Here is a 23357-nt window from a genome sequence, read left to right on the forward strand (position 1 = left end):
CCTTTACAGCTTGTTTCATCCTTTGCGGATTGTCAGAAGGTGCTTATTCAAATAGAAACGTAGCTTTGATAGTAGTTTTACACTGTTTAAATTAAGTTTTTACCTGGATGTTCAAAAACTCTTTCAAGGTGTATAAACCAAGGTTTTGGTGCAACTAATTCATTGCATAGGTTACTACTCTAAAAGTCATTGAAATGATTTATTAAGAAAATTGAAAGCGTTGTTTTGGATATTATTGTATACCAGTAAACACATCACAATTGTTTTGTACCTTTATAACGTTATTTTTTTCCATTCGTACAACAAACTGTTCGTTTAGGAGTTTTACAATTACAGCTTTTGTCCAGGACACTCTTGTATTTCCCCGTCTCTCGTTTTCTGCTTCAACTTTCAGCCATTTATCGTCAGTACTGGGAATAGCATCTGTCTGAACCATAGTGAAAGTACCAACTCCCATGAAATCAAATCTTCGCTTATCGAAAGATGAATAGTGAGGATCTCCTAATGCAGTTGCGGTACTTGATGCTGTGAAGAAACAGTGGATGATTGTAAATGGCGATTTTAAAAAACAATGTCGCATTAAACAATCTGTAAATATAAAACAAAAACTAAAAAAGACTTTAAGTTTAGTACTTTTGGGTAGACTACTGTAAATGCAACCAATCATGCACAGATGAAAAGCTGAAAGCTTCAACCACTTAGATGTTCTCAGAAAATTGGCAAGCAACATAAATTGTAAAATTGTTTAAATTATTTAACTTTGTTTGAAACTTGTTGACTGGGAGCGTTATGAAGCAAAAAATAACTAGTCCTATAGCAATATATTTTTTGCATCAACAACAGTGGAAATGTACAGATATTATACTTACAAGTTGGCACACAAGCAATCTTTCCAGTTTGAGGAGAAACCTTACACGTTTCATCTGCGGAACATGGTGCTGATACACATGTTAATCTGCCTTGACTACAAGTGCATTTTGTTGTGCAAGTCATGTTGGTGTAGAACACTTGATCGTTCTGGAGAATGATAAAACAAATCTCAATGAGTTTGATTCTAAATAAGTCCAACTTCATATTTTTTATGGATTGTAAGAAATATTTACCGTGTAATATTCTCCATCAAGCTCACACCCACAATCCACCAGCTTGACACACTTGCTGTTTGACAAGAAAAATCCATCGTCACAAAAACATCCTTCATTGGTACTATTGCAAGGATTAGGATTTTGGTTTACGCAAGTAGCGGGGCAAGTTGGTCCAAAGAGTTCGAAGTGAGAATTTGCCTTGCAAACAGGTTCTGTGAGCAAGTAAAACAAGTCGTAGGCGTTACTGTAAATAGGAAACTTAACTTACAGAAATTAACCTACTTTAACCTTGAATCAATATTACTGCAGTCACAAATAGTTTTATATCCAGACGAAGTGAACAAACAAATATCCACGCTCAAAGCATATTATACCTAAATTCAGACGTTTTTTCCAGTTTCCTATTGTGATCCCTGGCTTGGCCTTGCATTTCTTTGTGTATTCGTAAAAGTTGTCAGCGATGGCTTGGTAAGCGTTGGCACTGGCACAAGCATCGAACACACAATCCTGGTGCAAAACAATTTGAACTTTTTAAGAAGCAACACCACTGTGCATAACTTGACATAAGTGGGCTAAAACAAATTATTAGGCTACTATACACTGGAGTAGTTGTCAAAGGCAAAGTTCTGTATGGCAAAGCACTGGAGCGTTAATCTTGGGGATGTTAGTTCGAGTCTTTTTCCAACTCTCAGTTTGAACCTTGTTTTGATATAATGCATAACCTACATGTTCAGTTTAGCTTAGTTTGTTATAGGTTGAGTTTCGCTTTTAGCAGCATGATCGTTATTACTTCACAATGTAGGTATTAACGACCTGTTTTAGCCTGATGCTGCGAGTTTGCTGTGATAATAGAGAATTGCCCTAGCTTTCGGAACGCAGTTTCCTAGTCATGCGCTATGACGAAAGTTTGTATTCGTGTTCCGAAAGCTTGTGCAATTAATCAAACTCGTTGTTTTATATCAGCATTGGTCGATAAACTAATGTCACCCCAACGTTACTATTGAAGGCTTCTTAACGATTACCGAAGGATAGTATTGATTAGGTAGCAATATCGGAATAGCAATAAAAAATAAACTTTACTCACCTTAAAATATTGGGTTGGATCCACAGCAGGGTTCGGACCTTGGTTACAATCAGAAAAGATTGGGTCGTTTGTGTTTGTTAGAAGCGAACACTCCATCGAGTATTTCGCTTTGTCTTGAGGTGAACATCCTCCAGCATCCACTATGTGGTTGCAATTCATGTTTCTTAGAAACAAAACTCATTTAGTTTTTTTTATGTTTTTTATTATATCAATGTAGGCCTATGCACTGTATTTCATTTTGTATTGAAATAAACACTGGTTTAGGAGAATCATAAACATAGATAATGTTTTTATAATGATATTCATCTTGACTTACATACACCTTCAACATGTCTTTGTTGTTAATAATAATTTGATAAGTGAGGTAGTTTTGTAGGCGTTGCCATTTTCTGCATTTTATCAATATGTTTCCAAAGAAAATGTCAATATCTAGCAGTTGCGCAATGAAACAAAAATTTAGTTATCGAGAGAAAATCAGTTTTCATAAATTTTTTTTGGCGAAATGATTTTCATGCTTAATAGCCTATATTTGGATAAATATTCATTGCTATGATTGCTGCACAAACAAGTTATTTCTTTTCTGAAATTGCAAAAGTAACATTTTTGGTTTTTAGGCACAAAATAACTTCTAAAACAGTATCAACCTATACAAATTGCAAAGTACAAAAGGTAACACTTGCTGTTATTGAAATTTTATGAACAGCGACTATATTATGCAACACAGTTTTGCAACTTACGGTTTTTTGCTTTCTGTTTTAAATGCATCTGCATAAGTATTGGCCAAGAAATATCTTCTCTTGCTTAGAACATAAGGATTGAGCGGAAAGTCATCATTTCTCACTCCGTTCATATCACCACATAACCCTAGTCGAATGAAAATTATTTATTTCGTTAATGTGTTGTGTTTATCAAACTGAAATCGTGCATGTTAGGATGTAGGCCAAATTGTATACAATTAATGGGAATGAATGACAGAAAATAGGATTGAAAATTCCTCCTCTTCTAACCTTAATCCTTAGCAAACTACAAGTCAAAACTCGACTCCTACTGAACAGTAACACAGTATGAATCACAATTGTGGCTAATTAGACTTTTTCAATCATTTTTGACCTTAGCTACAAACATTTAGTTACATTGGTCGTAATGGTCAATGATTGTACTTTATATGTGATGAATGTATGACACATACAATACAATTACATTTATTAACAAATATTACAAAACATCTTTTAAATGTATTAATTACTTGTGAATACAGAATTATTACATGGACTTGTACATTACAATAATAATCATAAATATGAATTAACTGGACAATGTTTATTGCAGTAGCGTTGACAGGAGTGCCCATGGAATTCTTTTGGAACCAGGCCTGAAATAATTTTAAGGCCTAAGATCTTTCCAACAGGGTCGTGAACGCAGAAAACACCGAATATATTTAGGAGTTCTATTGTTCTGTTTAAAATTGTCTTGTTAGTAGAGCCCTGGCTTCTTGTAGACATCGGGCCCAAATCATCCGCTCAACTTTCCTGGTTTACTCTACAATAGTAGTTCTTAACTGGGGGAGAGCGCGCTTCCCCCAGGGGGGCGTGAAGCATCTCTCAAGGGGGGCGCGAGCTCTACTACAATTTCAATTTTTTTTAGTTACTTTAATGTCCTAGAACCTATGTTGTTCGTCATATTTTGCATTTTATCTTTTTTTATATTGTATTCAGTAATTCTTGCTTTATTAGTTAGACCAGACCTTCACAAAACTATTTTACGCTGAACTCCTTCAGATTTATCAAATTTTCTCGACGCTGCTTCAATTTTACTTTTTTGTTCAAAGTGATTTTTTTACAGTTTTATTTACTTAATGCTCGATCACCTTACTATTACCGGTAATAATGGCCTGTTTTATTTACATGCTCGATTGCTTTTTTACACTTTTATTTAATGCTCGATCACCTTATCTTTGTGAAGCTGCATTTTCTGCTCTCGTTGCTATCAAGACCAAGTACAGAAACAGGCTGAGAGTTGAAGGAGACTTACGTTGTTCACTCTCTGGAGTTAAACCTCGCATTAAAAATCTAGTCGCTAAAAAGCAGTGTCAAGTGTCTCACTGATGTGTACAATAAACAGACAATAATGCATTTTTTTTTGGTATGATACTTATTTAAAATCTAGGGGGGCACGAGGCATATGACCATTATTGAAGGGGGGCTTGATAGAAAAAAGGTTAAGAACCATTGCTCTACAAGCTTTAAACTAATGCAAAAACGTACCAACCTGTTATTTTTCCAGAGTATGAATTAGATAATGTTGCTCTCACATTTGAAGGGGTGTCGTAATGTACTTCAAGCCCGAAGTTGCTTTTAAATGTGATTGCACTTCCACTGATCCAAACTGATATAAAGCTTTTATCGAAGTTGTACGGTGTAGCCTTAGTTACAAACGGATTTGTTGCACTAAATCGAACCTGTTGAAAACAATCCACTAAGTATATTGATCTACTTACATAAACAACAAATCCACATACAACCAAGACATGCACATATATGAAGAACTACCATGTAGTAGCCTCATATTTCAACAAATGCATTGTAAGCATAAAATAACCAAGGGCTTACCCTACATACAATACGAATACACACTGGTACGGTGGTACCCATATCCACGCAAACATGCGGCCATGTATTATGCTCACGGGCTATATCCAAGGGGGGGGGTTAAGGGGGGTGATCACCCCCACTCATGAAGTGGGGGGTAAACAATGCAAAATCACCTCCCTCCCACTCATTTGGCTTTGAAAAGGTTTTGTGATATTTTATTGATCGAATTTTGAAAAAAAAATATTTCGGCTGTTATCACTTTTTTGATTTGGTAACCTTGAACTACGAGACCGGCGTTTACACTGTGGAGTTTTAACTTAGTTAAATGCTTACCCAAAACTGCCATTTCCGAAACATAGTTTGTGGAACCATTTGGAAACCCTGTGCACGTTTATGATCAATGAAGCTGATGCTACAATGGGGGGTCTGAGGGGCTACGCCCCCAAAAGTTGAAATGACTATGATGATTTTAACCCACTGTCCAAAATCACCCCCCCGAATTCTAAAAATAGATAGAGCCCCTGATTATGCTTACAACTCATTTATTGAGCTGGTGGTAACACACCAGTGGGAGACAACGTTAACTTTCTATGGCAACTAAGTTATTTTTTTTACCTTTAACTTTCCTTCTTTGCTGAGCTGCAAGGTGACTTTCCCGACAGTTATTTGCACCTTATGAACGTATGCAACAGTAGGACCAGTGCGGTGTTCTTGAAATACCTGAAGATAAAAACGCAATAAAGGTTTTGCTGCATAAAGATAATACGATCGTACTGAATCCTGCTGATGTATTGATGCAATTGAAGCAATAACGGATTTTTTTATAATTTTTTATTTATAATACATCTGGAAAGGACATTTTTACAGATTATGTTTCACATATCTTTTTCGATAAGGTCAAATGCCAATCACGTTTAAAACTAACACGACAAAACAATTAAGCAAAAACGTCAGTAACTCAAAGCCTCTACAGTTTGCTTTGTGAAACTTCCACGATTCCAGTTTCAAGAAGACTTTTTCTTCCCACAATCAATCAATCGATCACTTGTTTAACGCAATGAAGTTGACAGCCGATATCTTCGGACTTAAAACCAGGGCTGTGGAGTCGGAGTCGGTGGGATTTTGGCCTGTTCAGAGTCGGAGTCAAAGTTGTTAAAAAAGCGGCCGACTCCGGTTTGATAAAAAACAATAAAAAATAAAATTTTTGTTTGCGGTATCCTACACTTTTTCAAAATATTATTTCTTATTCTCTGTATTGCGCTCCAAACCTTTACCAAAAAATAGAAGTGTTGGTTCTTGTCAGTCTTGTGAAATTCTCCATTTCAACTTTGATTGCAAATTTAGTGAAATTAGTTTTTAAAAAAATGAGAGAAGACAAAATTTTAGAAAAATCTAGCAACACTCTAAAATCTGGCAACACTGAAGCCGAGTCGGCCCATTAAAAACCGAGATGTCGGAGTTGTATATTTTTCACCCGACTTCACAGCCGTGCTTAAAACTGACTTCGGACATCAAACTGAAATTACTTTAGATAGGCAGTAGGCTACAAAAAAAGATTAAAGAACAACGGTCGTGTCGTGGTCCACAAGCCGAAAAATATTGTTGTAACAGGTTATGTAACTTATTACTTTAATTCGGGAAAAAAAAAAGTTATTCTTTGCTGTCAGCCTGTGAGTACAGAAGAACAGACTTAACCTTTTCTATATCCTGTCAAAAACACTTCAACTCATCAATCTCGCAGTATAGGCTATATTGAATCATGGATTGAATGAACGATTACGTTGTTGAATTGTAGGCTACGTTTCTGTTCAAGTTAAAGTCTCCGCTTGACATAACCTCATGCTATGCAGTCCACTTTAAATGCTATAGCTTAGGCTACTTGAACACGGCGATGCGTTATTGTCGCAGTTAAAACAAATTGTCTCTACTTAGCATACCTCTACGCTGAAGGATTGTGAGTTTTTACCAGTTGACTTTTTACCCTTCGGTTTATAGTCAATCAAAGTGTAGGAACAAATGCCGTGGAAATCAAAATATGCTCCATCAAAGGTTGTGTAATGAGGGTCACCAGTGGCAGAGCAAGTAGTGACACCACTTGGGTTCATAACCACCGGTTTTCCTAAAAAAGTAATTGCTTTTGTCAAACAACATGCAGTAGGTTGCAGCGTGTGTTGTAAAATTGTTTTGATGGCATTGGTTTGTTATGCCAACACTATTGGAAATGCAACACAAAAATATTGAATTCCACCCTGATCAGCTGAAAACTGACAAAGAAAGAAGATAACGACCGACGTTTCATGTTTTACGAGGGTGATACAACATAACTGTAGAGCTTGAAAGGTAAAAACTATTGGAAAAGAGGAAAGGAAACAAATGAACATCTCTCTGGAGCATCATTTTTCCCATGGATGCGACAGCATACAAATGTAATGCCATTATTGTACAAAACATTATTGTTCTTATTTCTGCTCTCAGGAAAAAAACTCAATGAATTTTGATAACAAGTTACCCGGCGGAGGTGGTGGTAATCCTTGAACGGTAGTTTTCTTACACTCTGATAGACGGACACAATTGTTTCCTTCCTTTACAAAACCAGCATTGCATACACAAGCCTCCACTGTTCCGTGGATATCGCAACTGCAAAACAAAAAAGCTTTGCAAAATTATTTCCACAGCACACAATCGTGCGAACTTTTCTTCTTCATATTTAAGTACATCAGCTAGTAAGCATTGTGGAGCCTTGGATTAGCACTTCGAACGTGTATTTCAGTTCTGCATATTGAATGTTAGAGGTGATGTATTATCAACTATCGTATGAATTTTTGAAAGGAAACTTACTCGTCCGAAGCAGCAGAATCCAAGCAAGTGTCAGGACATGGAGTAGCACATCCTTCATACTGGCTGTTTGCCGGGCAGGTAAAGGCACGGAAGCCTGTACTGTGTCTCCAGTTGCATAACTTCACGCCTTCAGCTTGGCACGCCGAAGCGTAACTTTCTAAAGACTGCAAAGACAAACAAGTGTGCAATGAACAAAACTTTTGTTGATACAAGTAAAAACATCGAGGAAACACCGTCAATTATTGTTACATGTGTTTACTTGTATAAATAAACATGGCTAGCAAACAAACAACATAGTATAGAAAATATTTACCAACTTCTAGATACTTGCTGGCAATATTATGATTTAATAATTCGAATTTTTGAACTTAAATGATTATGACGAAACTTGCAACTCCGCATACTCTCCTTATATCCAATAATTACTTGACCAAACAAAAACCTTTTCTTCTCTCAAATCCTGGTTATTTTCCATTTTATCATTAAACTACAGGAACTGCATATCTGCTAGCCTATAGACTTATTAGGCTGTAGTGGTGCAATTGCCATGACATCAAAAACTCGTCAAACGACATTTAGAGCATCACAAAAGGTGACAATAGTTAAGCTTTAAAAATAACACTTCGAAAACAGACAGAGAAATCAGAATAGTTTCCCAGTAAGTTGTTTCACCGCCAAGCAACAGCCAGGCCATCTAAAGGCCAGATTGGGCAAGGTACCCATGACAGTGGGATGGCGCAGCGGATAAGGCGCTAAGTTTCCAATCATGCAATCTTGGTTAAGATGATAGTTGAAAAACACCGCTCAACTCTACCCAGAGTGTAATAAATTAAGTGGGCGTAGTTGTTGCTGAAAAGAAAGGCCGCCGAGTTGGCCACCCTACACTCGTTAGTGCTGAACGTTTATTATAACAAGAATCTTATCTCATCCCTTGATGCTTTGGATTCAAGTATGAGACACACTTTTATTTCTTGTCTGACATTCCCAGGCCCCAAAAGAAGATACCGCTAAACAAATGCACTGTAACAAAAATATACGCAACGTATTTAACTTCCCGGCCCCTAAAAAGGTTTCGGTCTACAAAATTTATTCCAGGCCGCTTCCAAAAGTATTCTATGGAACTCCTTGTCAACGCTACTGGCAGCAGTAATCATGTTTTGTTGGCAGTCAAACTCAAAGTTTCCGAAAACTAATTGTCATAAATTCTTGTTGAGGTCTTACCTTTTCTAGAACTGATCGGTTCCCATTGGTCTCGCAGACATCGAACACGCAATCGTTGAGGAAATTATCAACTTTGACAACTTGGTGACATTGAGTGAAAACACTTCCTTGTAAAAGGCCACAGTGACTTGCTCCTCTCCTGCAATGCAAAAAGGGAGCCACTTAAACAGGTCAATTTCTAATAAGTTCGTAATAACAGCAATGACACCGTCAATCAATCAGAACATCTTTAAGTGGCTACCGTCGTTGTGACCTTCTAGCACTCAGTCAGAGAGTTGATTCTTCATTTGAACTTTGTTTGACAATTACAGAAGAAAAATAGTTATGGCAAAGTGAAAATCGAACCGACGTCATCAAAATTACTACTTTTCTAACACTCTAGGCCACGCTGCCGACGGCGAAACGTTCACTTAATTTACTTTTTATTAAAATTGTTTGCGTTTTTTCTTCTAACTTTTAATTGGTTGAAACACTGTTCTACATGTAACTACTTCTGATTGGTTGATTGGGTCGAAGTTTCACAGGGCTCTTACAAAAGTTGTTATGTTAAAGTAGCTGCCTGTGAAGAATTGTCAATGCCACCATCACTACTTTGAAATAGTGTAATAAAATAGTGTAAACAAAAGAAGTGCCCTCTGAACAAGTGTCTGCTGATGGTGCTGTCAAACGCACAACAATGCTCGCTATAAACGACTGGGATATGTGCATTATACTGGGATATGTGCATTGCAATACCAACGAACTTGTTCAGCTGATAGCAGTCATTTGACTTATGCGCGTTAAGTAAATTAAGTTACAAACGTTTCTCCGTCGGTGGCGTGACCTAGCAGCTTGAAAGTTAGGGTAATAGGCGGTTCGCTGATGTAAGTTCGATTCCCACCTCTGTCATTACCCTTTTTTTTCTCTAATTACAAATTAAAGTTCAAAGCAAGAATCAATTCTTTGGCTGAGTGCTGGAAGGGTCAAAATGACTGCAGTCAGCTGGTTCATAGGGAAAATTGTCCTATGTTAAAATGTCTACCGTTCAAAATATTCCATCTGCTGCAGCGACCGACAGATTACAAGTACGCGAACGGATTCAAATAAAAATACATTTGTTTGTATTTCCTTTATTACCCTTCGTACATAAAACAACATAACTGATGTTATCATTGCAATGCCATTTAAGTTTGCTGTTTGTTGAAACCAACAGTGTGTGAAGATATGCTTACCATCGACGATCGTTTGCAGGGGAGCACCTTGGAGCAGGTGGTGGATATATTGCGTTTTTTCCAACTTGGAATTTTCTTCCAAAATCATTAATATTGTTTGCCAAGTCTGGAGGAATATCATCTGCTGGATTTCCGTTGTAGTTGCCAAGCAACCCGGTTATCTGCACCATTGAATGAGACACATGACAACAATCGATAAACGGTAAAGTGCAGCGCTAAAAATTCTTATAGTGCACGCATTGTCAAGCAACACATATTGAAGAGACACAGAGGCGTAGTCAGAAAGGGCAAAGAGGACAATTGCTCCCTGCCCCTGAAATGTATTAAATAAAATTTCACACTCTGTTATAGCATCATTTGACAAAGTTTTACTATTAATTTAGGCTGAAAGTGCTTTCAGAACACGCAATTTTGAGGTATTTTTTCAACATTTTCTGGTGGAGTCTCCCAGACCCCCTTTGTGGGTGCTCTGCCTGTGATGACTCGTTGCCAGAATGACTTACATCCGCAAAATATATTTATTTGCCCCCCCCCCGAGATTTTGTGCTGTCTATGCCCCTGAAGAGACGTAAAGGAATTAACAAACTTTTTTTAAAAACGTGAAGCAATTGCTACAATAGAGTGGTTTTAAAAGGTGTCTCATCATTTCATTTGTAGACTTACAATGTAAGAAACGTTTACCGTGGATAACTGTAAAAAAATGTTATTCTTGGTTATTATTCACCCCTTAACACTTGCCAAAGGAATCCTACTTTATTTATAATTCTAACTATTAAGGCATTGTTCAATCAGCCAAGCTGTCAGTTAGGTTTTTGTTGAAAAATCACCTTTGATGAATAACTGCCAGGAAGAGTCACGGATATAAAATGGTTGTTGGAGTATTTAACAGTGACGAAGTACTTTGTTGTAAGGACAGTGGTTCTTCCAGCTATAAGAACTTTGAATAAATCTGATGTCAATCCTGGAACAACAGCTCCGTTTACCTTGAAAAATAATGAAATCTTGTTGAATCATTACTTTTGCATAATAATATTTTGAACCTGGTGTTACCTGTACCACTTGTTTTTTAATAAAGTATAAAAAAGTTGTTTAAATAGATTGCAAAATTTAACTTATTGAGATACAGTAGTTATGGCGCTGGTTCTTCGTCGTGTGTCACAGGCCGTAGCCCAGAGCATCACGCAAAGTCTTGCTCTATCGTTGAACTCGGATAAATCTTGAGCAGAACATCTTGCTTTTAGGACAGGGCATTCGAGTAGGCTAGATGTTGTCCGTTTGCAGCGCTAGTTTATTATAATACTCAAAAGCATGGCCTACTTTGCTTTAATAGTAGGCTAATGTTGCACTGCTTAGAATAATTTTTTGCTCAGACATTCAAAAAGTCTTTCAATTCATATTAATTTTACTATATTAAGATTTTACTGCAGTTATTTTATTGTGTGTTACTTAAAAATTAATTGAAATATTCCATTGGGAAAATTAACAATGCTGTCAGCAGCCGATAGCCTATTATTGTAAACCAGTAAACACATCACAATTATTGTTTTTATACCTTTATAACGTTATCTTTTTCCATTCGTACAACAAACTGTCCGTTTAGTAGTTTTACAATTACAGCTTTTGTCCAGGACACTCTTGCATTTCCTCCTCTTCTCTCGTTTTCTGCTTCAACTTCCAGCCATTTATCGTCAGTGTTGGAAATAGCGTTTGTTTGAACCATAGTGAAAGTACCAACTCCCATGAAATCAAATTTTCGCTTGTCGAAAGATGTGTAGTGAGGATCTCCTGATGCAGTTGCGGTACTTGATGCTGTGAAGGGACTGTGGCTAGTTATGAACGTTTTAAAAGAACATTATCAGATTAAACAATTTACAGTTGGAAAAAAAACGAAAAAAAAAACGCTTGGCAGGCTACTTTGGGTAGGTTGTCTGTAAACAATCATGCACAGACGAAACACTAAAAACATCAACGATTTGGGCATTTTCAGTAAATTAGCATTATAATTGGTTTGAAGCTTGTTGACTGGCATCGGGAATAAACAAATATAGCAATATATTTTTGCATCAACAACAGCGGAAATACGGATATTACTTACAAGTTGGCACACAAGCAATCTGTCCAGTTTGAGGAGAAACCTTACACGTTTCATGTGCGGAACATGGTGCTGATACACATGTTAATTCGCCTTGACTACAAGTGCATTTTGTTGTGCAGGTCATGTTGGTGTAGAACACTTGATCGTTCTGGAGAATGATAAAACAAATCTCAATGAGTTTGATTCTAAATAAGTCCAACTTTATATTTTCTTGGTTGGTAAGAAATATTTACCGTGTAATATTCTCCATCAAGCTCACACCCACAATCTTCCAGCTTGACGCACTTGTCGTTTGACAAAACAAACCCATCGTCACAAAAGCATCCTTCATTGGTACCATTGCAAAGATCGGGATGTTGGTCTGTGCAAGTGGCAGGGCAAGTTGGTCCAAAGAGTTCGAAGTGAGAATTTGCCTTGCAAACCGGTTCTGTAAGAAAACGTAATAAATCTTGAATATTTGAATTTTGAATAATCTTGAATAATAATAAATTTTATACATGTGCAATAGATTGCGTTTCGCTTTTAGCAGCACGATTGTTGCTTACTTCACAATGTAGACATTGTGACTTATACATGTGGTTGGTGGAATAAATGAGAATTTTTATGTTCGGACTGAAATCGTTTATTTGAGCTCATTTTTGCAGATTTAAATACTTGTAGAAACTTTAAACTACTGAATCACTGGCACATGTCTGGCCAACGAAATGGACAGAGTGAAGTCTTTGCTTTTAGAAGTGTTGTTGTCTGTCAGTTATTTCATTCACTAGATGCCGCTAAACAGAGAGCAGTCTTTAAAATGAGTTGCCCAAATACACATCCCAAGCGAAGCAATTTTTGCAAATAAGAAGCAATACTTTTTGAAATTTTCCAACTTTAGCTGAAAAGCAATCGTACTGCATTTACAGATAGTTTTATATCAAAATAAAGCAAACACAGACAGTATCCACGCTCAAATCATATTTTACCTAAATCCAGTCGCTTCTTCCAGTTTCCTATTGTGATTCCTGGCTTGGCCTTGCATTTCTTTGTGTATTCATAAAAGTTGTCAGCGATGGCTTGGTAAGCGTTGGCACTGGCACAAGCATCGAACACACAATCCTAAGGCAAAACAATTTGAACTTGTTGAAACGTAATGTCAGTTTGTATGACTTGACACTAGTGGCAAAGAAAACGAAATGATTTTATCTGTGGACTATAGCTTAGTGTTAATTTTATCAAACTTTTGTTATCAATTTTTTTGAATTTATGACTCAGCATTGGCAAATAAACTCACGTTACTTACAGCAATGCTTTTATCGAATATTTCTATGCGACTAGTATTGAAGAGTAAATTCCATTATAACTACAAAACCAGAAAAATATTTAAAACTCCACCCACGTTAAAATATTGGGTTGGATCCACAGCAGGGTTCGGATCTTGGTTACAATCAGAAAAGATTGGGTCGTTTGTGTTTGTTAGAAGCGAACACTCCATCGAGTATTTCGCTTTGTCTTGAGGGGAACATCCTCCAGTGTCAACTATGTGGTTGCAATTCATATTTCTTAGAAACAAAATTGATTAAGTGTATGATGTTTGTTGTGTCTCAACGTAGCCTATATGTTTCATGTTTATAACTTATAGGAACTTCTAAAAATGTATCAAGTTATTCGAATTGAAAAATAAAAAGTTAACACTTGCAGTACTATTTGAAATTTCATGAACAGCGCCTATATTATGCAGGACAGTCTTGCAACTTACGGTTTTTTGCTTTCTGTCTTAAAAGCATCTGCATAAGTATTGGCCAAGAAATATCTTCTCTTGCTTAGAACATAAGGATTAAGCGGAAAGTCATCCTTGCTTACTCCGTTCAAATCACCACATAATCCTATAGTCGAATGAAAATCAATCATTTTTGTTAATGTGCTGTGCTTATAAAACTGAAATTGTGCATCTGTAGGTCATTCTTGTGTACAACCAATAGGAATGATTGACAGAAAATAAGATGAAAATCGCCTACTCCTCTCACCATAATCTGTAGCAAACTACAAGTCGAAACTGTTTTTTTTTTCGCGCAACGCTCAGAGTTCAAGATGGATAGCCTACCACTACATCTTGCAGGTTTACAATTTTCTATTTGAAAGTCGAAACTGTACTTCAGTTGTGATTACTGACACAGTTTGATCACAACTGTAGTTAATTTATGTGCTATAAATGGGTGACACCAACAGATTTATCTTAAAATATTACAAAGCATGTTTTAATTTTATTGTTTGGCTTTGAATACACAATAAGCCTATTACATTAACTTGCACTATAATAATAATTATGAATTTAAGTTATTCTGGTATTGTTTATTATAGAAACGTTGACAAAGGGGGAGAGGTCCAGAGAGTAGGCTACTTTTGGAACCGGGCCTGAAATAGCTTTCACGCCCAAAGTCTTTTTGAGACGGTCGTGAACGCAAAAATCATCGCATATTCCCAGGAGTTCTTTTTTTTAAAAAGTATTTTGTTTGTGGTTGGCGAGCGTCTTGTTGGCACCGGGCCGAAATAATTTTTACAACGGTCCTGGTTTGGTCTGCAAGCTGCTTACTAATACAAAAAACAAACCAACCTGTAATGTTTCCAGAGTATGAGTTAGATAATGTTGCCCACACGTTTGAAGGGGTATCGTATTGCACTTCAAGCCCAAAGTTGCTTTTAAATTTGATTGCACTTCCACTGATCCGAACTGCTATAAAACCTTTATTGTACTTGTACGGTGTTTTCTTAGCTACAAACGGATCTTTTGCACTAAATCGAATCTGTTGAAAACAATTCATTAATTGTTATTGATTTAAATCATTGTTGCAAAAAAGAATAGCATACCATGTTCGCAATAGAGTATAACACGTTATTTAACGTTACTTTTATTCGTGAAAGAAATCAGTTTCTGTTAGAAAAACGTAAATTGGTTGTTATTTATTTAGATATTCTGTTACATGTTTAACCCTATTCAGTTCGCATTGGTACTTTCCAAAGCGATATTATTAAACTATAACGCAACCAATATTTTCGAAACTTCATAAGTTTTCCTAAAATTTATTCATGCATTTATTTAGTTTTGAATGACGTTGCTATTATGTATAGTTAGGATTAAAATCAAAGACAAAAGCACTGATGCATTTTAACATGAATCGTCTACACCAGTGGTTCCTAACCGCTGGTCCGCGTAATTTTTTTGCCAGTCTGCAAAAGATTTTACTTTTTGCAAGGATAATTTTAATACGGAATCATGGGCATTGAAAAGTTTTCATCCCATTTTGAAACTCAATTTACGCTTGGCCGATTAACAGTTGAATTGTATTGTGATTTTACTTTGCAGTCCAATTGCAAAAAACTGTAACAATTCCAAATAGGCTACAGTAGTAGGGATTGTAGATCATAGGGATGCGAAACTTCATCCGCTTTTAGCTTATCCGCAACACTAGAAGGGTTACGTTTTTTTGTAATTTACAAAATATTTTACTTTTTATGGGTTATATAAGAAGAGTGAAGTTGGTTTTAAAGTAATTTAAGGTTTTTAGTTGAAAGCAAGCCAGCAGTAAAGCGTAAAAAAAATGTCAAATTGGCAATTGACCCTTCTAATGTTGAAGGAACAACGGAGTTGCGCGTCCCGTACTGTACCGTCCCTATACAGTAGGCTATCTCTTGGAAACAAATTCGTGGCTGACTTTCCAAACACGTGTTTCAGAACCTCTTTGTTGTCTCGCATACTGGCAACGTAACAACAATAAATTTCCCACCGACATTGACTTGTATGTAACTTGGTTGCAGTTTTTGTCTTACAGTAAATACATAGCCCATGCTAAAATCTTGAGTTAAGATTACAAATATCTGTTTTATTTGTTACGATTTTGTTGTCGGTACGCAAACATTTTTTTAAATTTTTGCTGGCCCCCCAGTGTAAAAAGGTTGTGAACTACTAATTTACACTATGTGAAAACTTGAGTGTGGATCTGTCTTGCATTGTTTTCTAGTTAGACAAGCTCAAACATTTTGGATCTAACCGAATTTGAATACCGCAAGTCATCTAATCAAAATATATCACACGAAATAGGATTAAGAGAATACAGTTAAAAGTAATTTTGTACAAGCAAGAGATAAAAACAATACTAAAAGAAGCGAAGCCATATTGTCGACAACAGTGGCCGAGTGGTTAGCGCGTTCGGCTCGCAGTCGAGAGCCTGCATGTTCGACTCCAGCCACCCGCACTTGCTGTTGTTTCTCTGGGCAAGAAACTTTACGATAATTGCCTCTACCCAGTGATCGATTTCGAGTAATGGGTAATACCAAGTTTAAGTCACAAGTAGAGTAGACAACCGGAAGCCGACATTGCCGCTGGCTGCAGCGTGGGTCAGGTGTACGTCGGAAGGCGTACACCGATGCATAGCGCTCAAGTCCGCTTTCCCGCAATGCAGGGTAAAGATATGAAAAACAAACAAACAAACAAACAAATAGTAATAAAAGTCAAGCTTTTGTATACTTTACACAAGCAGCAAATACACCTAGAACCAAGACATGCACATGCATAAAGAACCATCATGTAGATTGTAAAAGCTTCATATTTTAAGAAATGAGTTTGTAGAATAAACATAAGGCCAACCAGGGCTTAACCCTATCTGTAGCGACACGGGGCTTTATGAGGACGCCCCATTCTATTAGTGAAATATTTCACAGAAGGTAATATGCTAGAAATGTGAAATTTCTTGACTTTTAGTTTTTACTCTTTGCAAATTTTCTAAACCTAAACTGGTCATTTTTGTACCTTCTTGCCCTTCACAATAGGCATTTCGTCTCAGGTGGCTAGACATTTTCGTGCAATGCTAATTATATATATGTTATTGTTAGTGCAATTACTTTTATTAATTTTTTATTTAGTTTAGCATTACTTTATGTTAATAATTTTGAAGCTATTTTCGGGAAATTAAAATAAAAACCGACTTTCTGACGTTTTTTCATCTCAAACAATTTATATTTATTTAATTAATTTATTTCAATAAATTTTTTGGGTAAAAATTTAATTTCTGTATGCATAATACACATGGTTATTATCTTGTAAAATACTTTGGCTCTGTGATTTTCATAGCTCCTGTTATTAGCGATTAATTAGCACGGGGCTAAGACATTCCGTGACGTACTTTCCGCGTACGAAAACAGTTCATATTATGATAGGGTTAATATTGAACCATGAACATATGGAGTAGAAACGTGGTCAATCACAAACCAGTTAACAAGAAAACTGCCAGCAGCGCAAATGAACATGAAAAGAATAATATTAAACACAAATAGAAAAGACTAGAAATTAAATTAACAGAAACAAAACACATATCAAATCTGAAGAGGCAATGCGGCGGGACATGTAACAAGATGGACAGACGACAGATGGGCAGAAATTAGGCTACCGCAGTATGGACACCAAGATATGCGAAAAGAACTCGAGAAAGACCGAAAAAAGATGAAGGGTTGACATCGAAGAAAAATTGGCATTACCTGGATGATACCAGCGAAAGACAAAATGATGTGGAAACATATGCGGAGGCCATCTGCCAGCAGTGGCATGACTGGCTGGTGATGATCATAAAACATAGGGCTTACCATTACCAAGCATGCAATATATACTGGCACCCACATAGATATACTGTACACTTGAAACCATGTGTTATGTTTGCAACTCATTCATTGAGCTGGCGGTAACACATCAGTGGAACACAATGATACATTTCCATGTCTATTAATTCTTTTACCTTTAACTTTCTATTCTTGCTGAGCTGCAAGGTGACTTTTCCGACAGTTATTTGCACTTTGTGAACGTATGCAACAGTAGGACCAGTGCGGTGCTCTTGAAATACCTGAAGATAAAAATGCAATACAGGTTTTGCTGCATAAAGATGATACAACCTTGTTGAATCAAACTGACAAATTTTTAAAGATTGTGTGTTAAATATCGTTTTTAATAAGTGCCAAATGCCCAATATGTTTAAAAAGACAACATAACATTTTTATGTCCCGAAAGCACTGCAGATGTAAATTTTACAGTATATTGAATGAACGATTTCGTTGTTGAAATGTGCGTTTACGTTTTAAGTAAAAGTCGCATGACATAAATTTATGACATGCTGTTCACTTTAAATACTAGAACTTAGGCCTACTTGAATACGGCTATGCGTTATCGTTAGCTTAATAGTCAAAACTGGTTGTTTCTACTTAACAAACCTCTACGCTGAAGGATTGTGAGTTTTTACCAATTGGCTTTTTACCCTTCGGTTTGTAGTCAATCAAAGTGTAGGAACAAATGCCGTGGAAATCAAAATATGCTCCATCAAAGGTTCTATAATGAGGGTCACCAGTGGCAGAGCAAGTAGTGACGCCAGTCGGGTTTATAACAACCGGTTTTTCTGGAAAGTATGATAGACTTTGTCAATAACATGTGGTTAGGTTGCAGCGTATATTGTAAAATTGTTTTGATGGCGTAGAATTGTAATGGCAACACTGTTAAATATTTTACTGAAAAAAACAACACAACAAATAATAATAATAATGTTAGTTTTTATATAGCGCTGTATCCATCGCAGAATGCGTTGCTCCTCAGCGCTTTACAAATCAGACAGTGTAAATGCAGCCGTATAGAGGCGCAACTGAGTACATTATTACCCGAATCCACTCCATTGCTCAGTGCCAAGCAGGAATTAGATTCAGTACCATTTTTAAAAAGTCTTTGGTATGACCCGACAAGGTATCGAACCCATGCCTACCGATTCAGAGGCGGACGCACTAACCACTAAGCCACCGAGCCGGTAAGAGCCAGCCACCACAAAGCCACCGAGCCAAATAACGAATTCCACCCTGACAAGCTGAATACTGACAAGGAAACAGGATAACGACTAACGGTTCATGTTTTACAAGGCCGATCAAATATAAATGCAATGTGTGGATGGTGGAAACTTTTTGGAAGAAAAGAAAAAGATCAAATGGATGTCACTTTGGAGAGTCATTTTTCCTATGGATGTGATGATATATAACGGTAACGCCACTACTGTATAGTATCATTGTTATTATTAATTCTGCGGTAAGTAAAACTTCAGTTTATTAACAACAAGTTACCGGGCGGAGGTGGTGGTAGACCATCATCGGTAGTTTTCTTACACTCCGATGGACGGACACAATTGTTTCCTTCCTTTACAAAACCAGGATTACATACACAAGCCTCCACTGTTCCTTGGATATCGCAACTGCAAAGCAATAAAGTTTTGCAATATTATTTCCACAATACACAATCGTGCAAACCTTTCTTCTTCATAGTTACCTACATCAACTAGTGAGCATTGTAGAGCCTTGAATTATCACTTCAAACATGTTTTTTACATAAAAATTATTGAATGTTAGAGGTGATGTATCAATTATTATCGTATATATTTTTTGAAAGGAAACTTACTCGTCCGAAGCAGTAGGATCCAAGCAAGTGTCAGGACATGGAGTAGCACATCCTTCATAGTGGCTGTTTGCTGGGCAGTTGAAGGCACGGAAGCCTGTAATGTGTCTCCAGTTGCATAACTTCACGCCTGCAGCTTGGCACGCCGAATCGTAATTCTCTAAAGACTGAAACAGAAACAATGTTAAATGAACAAAAAGTTTGTTGATACAAGTAAAAGTGTTGCCAATGCAGCTACTATCAATGCTATCAATGCAGTTAATGCCCAGCAGGTGACATGATAATCAGTAATAGAAATCAACTCCTACACACTTGGTGACAACATTTTGATTGAATAAGCACAATTTTTTCATTAAACGATCATGAAGAAATTTGTGATTCCTCATACGGTATTCTTATCGTTGCCAGTTGCCACTGATTTCTTTCAAGGCTTGGTTTTTTATGTAAAAGTTTATTGGCCCATTTTCCATTTTATCAGCAAACTTTAAACGGCATGTCTGCTATAAAGTGGTGCAATAGCTATGATAAAAAAAAAACTTGTCAAACGACGTTTATTGCACCACAAAAAGTGACTATAGTTTGGCTCTAAAAAGCACTTCGACAACGGATAAGAAATTAGAAATAAGAAAAGTTTATCAAGTAAGTTGCTTTACCGTAAAACAAAAGCAGTAGGCCTAGTAATCTTGTTTGTATTGGCAGTCAAGCTAATTATCACGATTTGTTGTCGTCCTCTTACTTTTTCAAGAATAGCCCTGTTTCCATTGTTCTCGCAGACATCAAACACGCAATCGTTGAGGTAATTTCCAACGTTAACCATTTTACGACATTGAGTGAAAGCACTTCCCAGTAAACGGCCACAGTAGCTTGCGCCTCTCCTGCGGTGTAAAGAATTAGCTAAGCTATCATCATGCTTAGAAATATTGCATTTACTTTGCATGTTTACTTTACACAATCTGTTAACAAAAGAGAAAATAAAGAGTTTATTTACAACAAGTGAACACAAAAAGATAGGTAACTTTTCAAGCGCACAAACTTGAAAAGGTGCTTAGCACTTTGTTTCAACTTGTTTGAACCTTTATAAATAAGTTTGTATCCTTTTTGGATACTTTTTTTTGCTTCATAAGTTAATTTAATAGATGTTTGCCGTTATCACCCGCAAACAGGTGTTACCAGCATGCTCTATAGGTATAAAAGTTTATTTACAACCTTTGACCTAAAACTAAAAAAGGAGTGATACAGCTTCGGTAGAGAGTTTGTCTTGTTGAACCATAGGCATACGAAGCCGAAGGCATATAATAAGCATTGTATTTTATTCAGATGTAAAAATTGTATATATGAAGAGCTTGTTTCCAAAACCGCTTACATCCACTTTCGGTGATTTCGAGAAAACCACGAAAAACGTTTATGACAGTTTCGCTTGGTAAATGTAATGCGCTTTTGATTTCTGACGATGTATAACTACCTACTGAATTGAGCCATGACGTTTGTCCAGATCTAAGGAATATTAGAATGCTTAGAATCGCCTTTTTATAAAATTAGAAATGTGGATATAAGCGGTTTTGGAAATAAACAGGAGAATAAAAATTGCCAGAATGAAAGAAACCAATTTTTGAAACCATTTTTCCAAGCTGACCACCACTAATTCATCACCACAACCCAAATCCACTTTAAACAAAGCAAAAAAACACAGTTATAAAGCTCAAGTAGGCTACTAAGCACCGTTGGTAACTGCAACAATAGGCTGCAAGCCTACAACACTGCTTATCAGTGTTGCCAGATAGTAGATGCTTCAAACTACCAAACACATTTCAAATTTTTCCAAACTGACCAAAGACTGACTGTCAACTCACCAAAAATGTTTTCCAAAATTCTGCCAACTCAAAATTTTACTGCCAAACAACGTAAAATTCTGCCAAATCTCGAATTTGGTAGTGAAATTTACCAAATGGTAACACTGCTGCTTATCACGAAACGATGACGAAAACGGTTTAACAATCAGCGATATGTCACGTGATACAATGGCTTAATGTGATTGGTTAATTGTGGATACAAGTGGTTTTAGAAACAAAGTGTGATGGCGCGTAAGCGGTTTTGGAAGAAAACGCAATATTTAGTGTCGAATTTGAAGCAGAAAGAGAAGGTTTTGGAAAAAAAAGGAATGGATAGTAGGTACCTATGGTAATACTCTACCTAATGACACTCTAAACTCAATTTTGGTAAAAGTGGCGCCTAAGCGGTTTTGGAACTGGGCTCTTCATATGTTATTCCTGAAGAGGACATCGTGTGATGTCGAAAACGTTCGATACTTAATTGTTGTGTAGTTTTGTGTTTATTGTAAATATAATAATCTTTAATATGTTAAACTTGATAACGTTGCTCGGCTTCGTATGCCTATGGTTTAAAAAAGGAGTGTTATCTGAAGAAATGTCTTCTGACAGTGCTTTAAAACGCACAACAATGTTTACTGGAAACAATTGGGATATATGCCTTGAAATAGCCTACAAACAAACTTCTTTTTATGCAAGCAAGCATTATCTTAGACCAGAGGTGACGAACCTGCGACCCGTCAAAGAATTTTGTGCGGCCCGCAAAACAATTTGACAATCGCTCATGCATTAAAGACAAAAGACATCTCAAAGCTGTTCTTTTCTAAAATGCACTTTACAAAAAGTCGTTAGGCTACAGGTCAAGGCTGACAGATGAAAATCTTAGTATGCAGTTGAGAGTTGCCACATCGTCTGTTCGACCTAATATTGAAGGCTCAAGCAAAAAACTTTCCAAAAATCCCACTAAGCAAAAGAATTCAATGCTTCAATGTTATTTTTTATTATTTTATGCTTCAATGCTGCATAAGATGGCTTCAGCTGTATGATTCGCATGGGCTTTTGTTTGTTGTTTGAAAAAGAAATTTCATTAACTGATTTGTTGTTTCTGAGCATAGGCTAATGGTCAAAACGTTTAATCAATTTGAGCAAAAAGGATGGAGCCAAAAAAAGAAGAAACCATATCCATATGAAAGCAAACGCTTCGAAAATTAAACTGTCTTCATTATCAGTGCAAGTACTGTTGCTCTATCCTTTTTGTTCAAGTTGATTTGTTTTTATTTTTTACTGTTGTATGTTTCGATTCTGCGTAAGATAATTTCAACTGTGTGGGTTTTATTACTTTCATCTGCCGTTTGTTACTTTTCATGAATAATATCTTGAGTCGCTTCTAAAAGATCTCTTAGTAGGTACGATTAAAAAGTTGTGTGGCGCGATAACTCATGTGTAATTGACAAAGTGGCCCGCGATCGCAAAAAGGTTCGCCACCCCTGTCTTAAACAATTAAAAATTGCATTCAATGTGCTTTATCATTTTAAGGTATTTAAATAAAATCTTATTGAAATAAACTTGATGTAAAACCTAAAAAATAACTTAGCAGATCAAAGTAGATTTTTAGCCGTATAGGATTGAGCTGATTTCCTTGAAAATAAATTTGTATCTATTGCCTTTAGGTGTTACTCTTAGTGAATGTATGAACAATATAACTGATGCTATCATTGCAATGCCATTAAAGTTTGCTGTTTTGTAAAAGCAACAACGTGTGAAGATTTGCTTACCATCGACGATCGTTCGCAGGAGAGCACCTTGCAGCAGGTGGTGGATATATTGCGTTTTTTCCAACTTGGAATTTTCTTCCAAAATCATTAATATTTCTTGCAAATTGTGGAGGAATATCATCTGCTGAATTTCCATTGTAGTTGCCAAACAACCCGGTTATCTAAATCATTGAATGAGGCA

General features: G+C 36.5%; 1 protein-coding gene across 1 annotated transcript in view; it reads right to left on the bottom strand.

Moving 5' to 3' along the window:
• Nucleotides 1-23357, bottom strand: part of LOC145766498 (IgGFc-binding protein-like) — a 39345-nt gene that overhangs the window by 11461 nt on the left and 4527 nt on the right. Inside the window, exons 7-33 of the mRNA XM_082578223.1 lie at nucleotides 23177-23337; nucleotides 20312-20450; nucleotides 19579-19742; nucleotides 19248-19375; nucleotides 18360-18541; nucleotides 17891-17995; nucleotides 14719-14908; nucleotides 13864-13990; nucleotides 13504-13666; nucleotides 13091-13223; nucleotides 12359-12552; nucleotides 12126-12273; nucleotides 11583-11839; nucleotides 10858-11013; nucleotides 10031-10191; nucleotides 8820-8958; nucleotides 7599-7762; nucleotides 7270-7397; nucleotides 6698-6879; nucleotides 5376-5480; nucleotides 4438-4627; nucleotides 2907-3033; nucleotides 2170-2332; nucleotides 1460-1592; nucleotides 1104-1297; nucleotides 870-1017; nucleotides 272-525 (exon numbers count right to left, since the gene is read on the bottom strand). Of these exons, the coding sequence (XP_082434349.1) occupies nucleotides 272-525; nucleotides 870-1017; nucleotides 1104-1297; nucleotides 1460-1592; nucleotides 2170-2332; nucleotides 2907-3033; nucleotides 4438-4627; nucleotides 5376-5480; nucleotides 6698-6879; nucleotides 7270-7397; nucleotides 7599-7762; nucleotides 8820-8958; nucleotides 10031-10191; nucleotides 10858-11013; nucleotides 11583-11839; nucleotides 12126-12273; nucleotides 12359-12552; nucleotides 13091-13223; nucleotides 13504-13666; nucleotides 13864-13990; nucleotides 14719-14908; nucleotides 17891-17995; nucleotides 18360-18541; nucleotides 19248-19375; nucleotides 19579-19742; nucleotides 20312-20450; nucleotides 23177-23337 (4335 nt within the window). The remainder of the gene's footprint in view (nucleotides 1-271; nucleotides 526-869; nucleotides 1018-1103; nucleotides 1298-1459; nucleotides 1593-2169; nucleotides 2333-2906; nucleotides 3034-4437; nucleotides 4628-5375; nucleotides 5481-6697; nucleotides 6880-7269; nucleotides 7398-7598; nucleotides 7763-8819; nucleotides 8959-10030; nucleotides 10192-10857; nucleotides 11014-11582; nucleotides 11840-12125; nucleotides 12274-12358; nucleotides 12553-13090; nucleotides 13224-13503; nucleotides 13667-13863; nucleotides 13991-14718; nucleotides 14909-17890; nucleotides 17996-18359; nucleotides 18542-19247; nucleotides 19376-19578; nucleotides 19743-20311; nucleotides 20451-23176; nucleotides 23338-23357) is intronic.

This window comes from Aplidium turbinatum, chromosome 3, assembly GCF_918807975.1.
Source record: "Aplidium turbinatum chromosome 3, kaAplTurb1.1, whole genome shotgun sequence".
Lineage (NCBI taxonomy): Eukaryota > Metazoa > Chordata > Ascidiacea > Aplousobranchia > Polyclinidae > Aplidium > Aplidium turbinatum.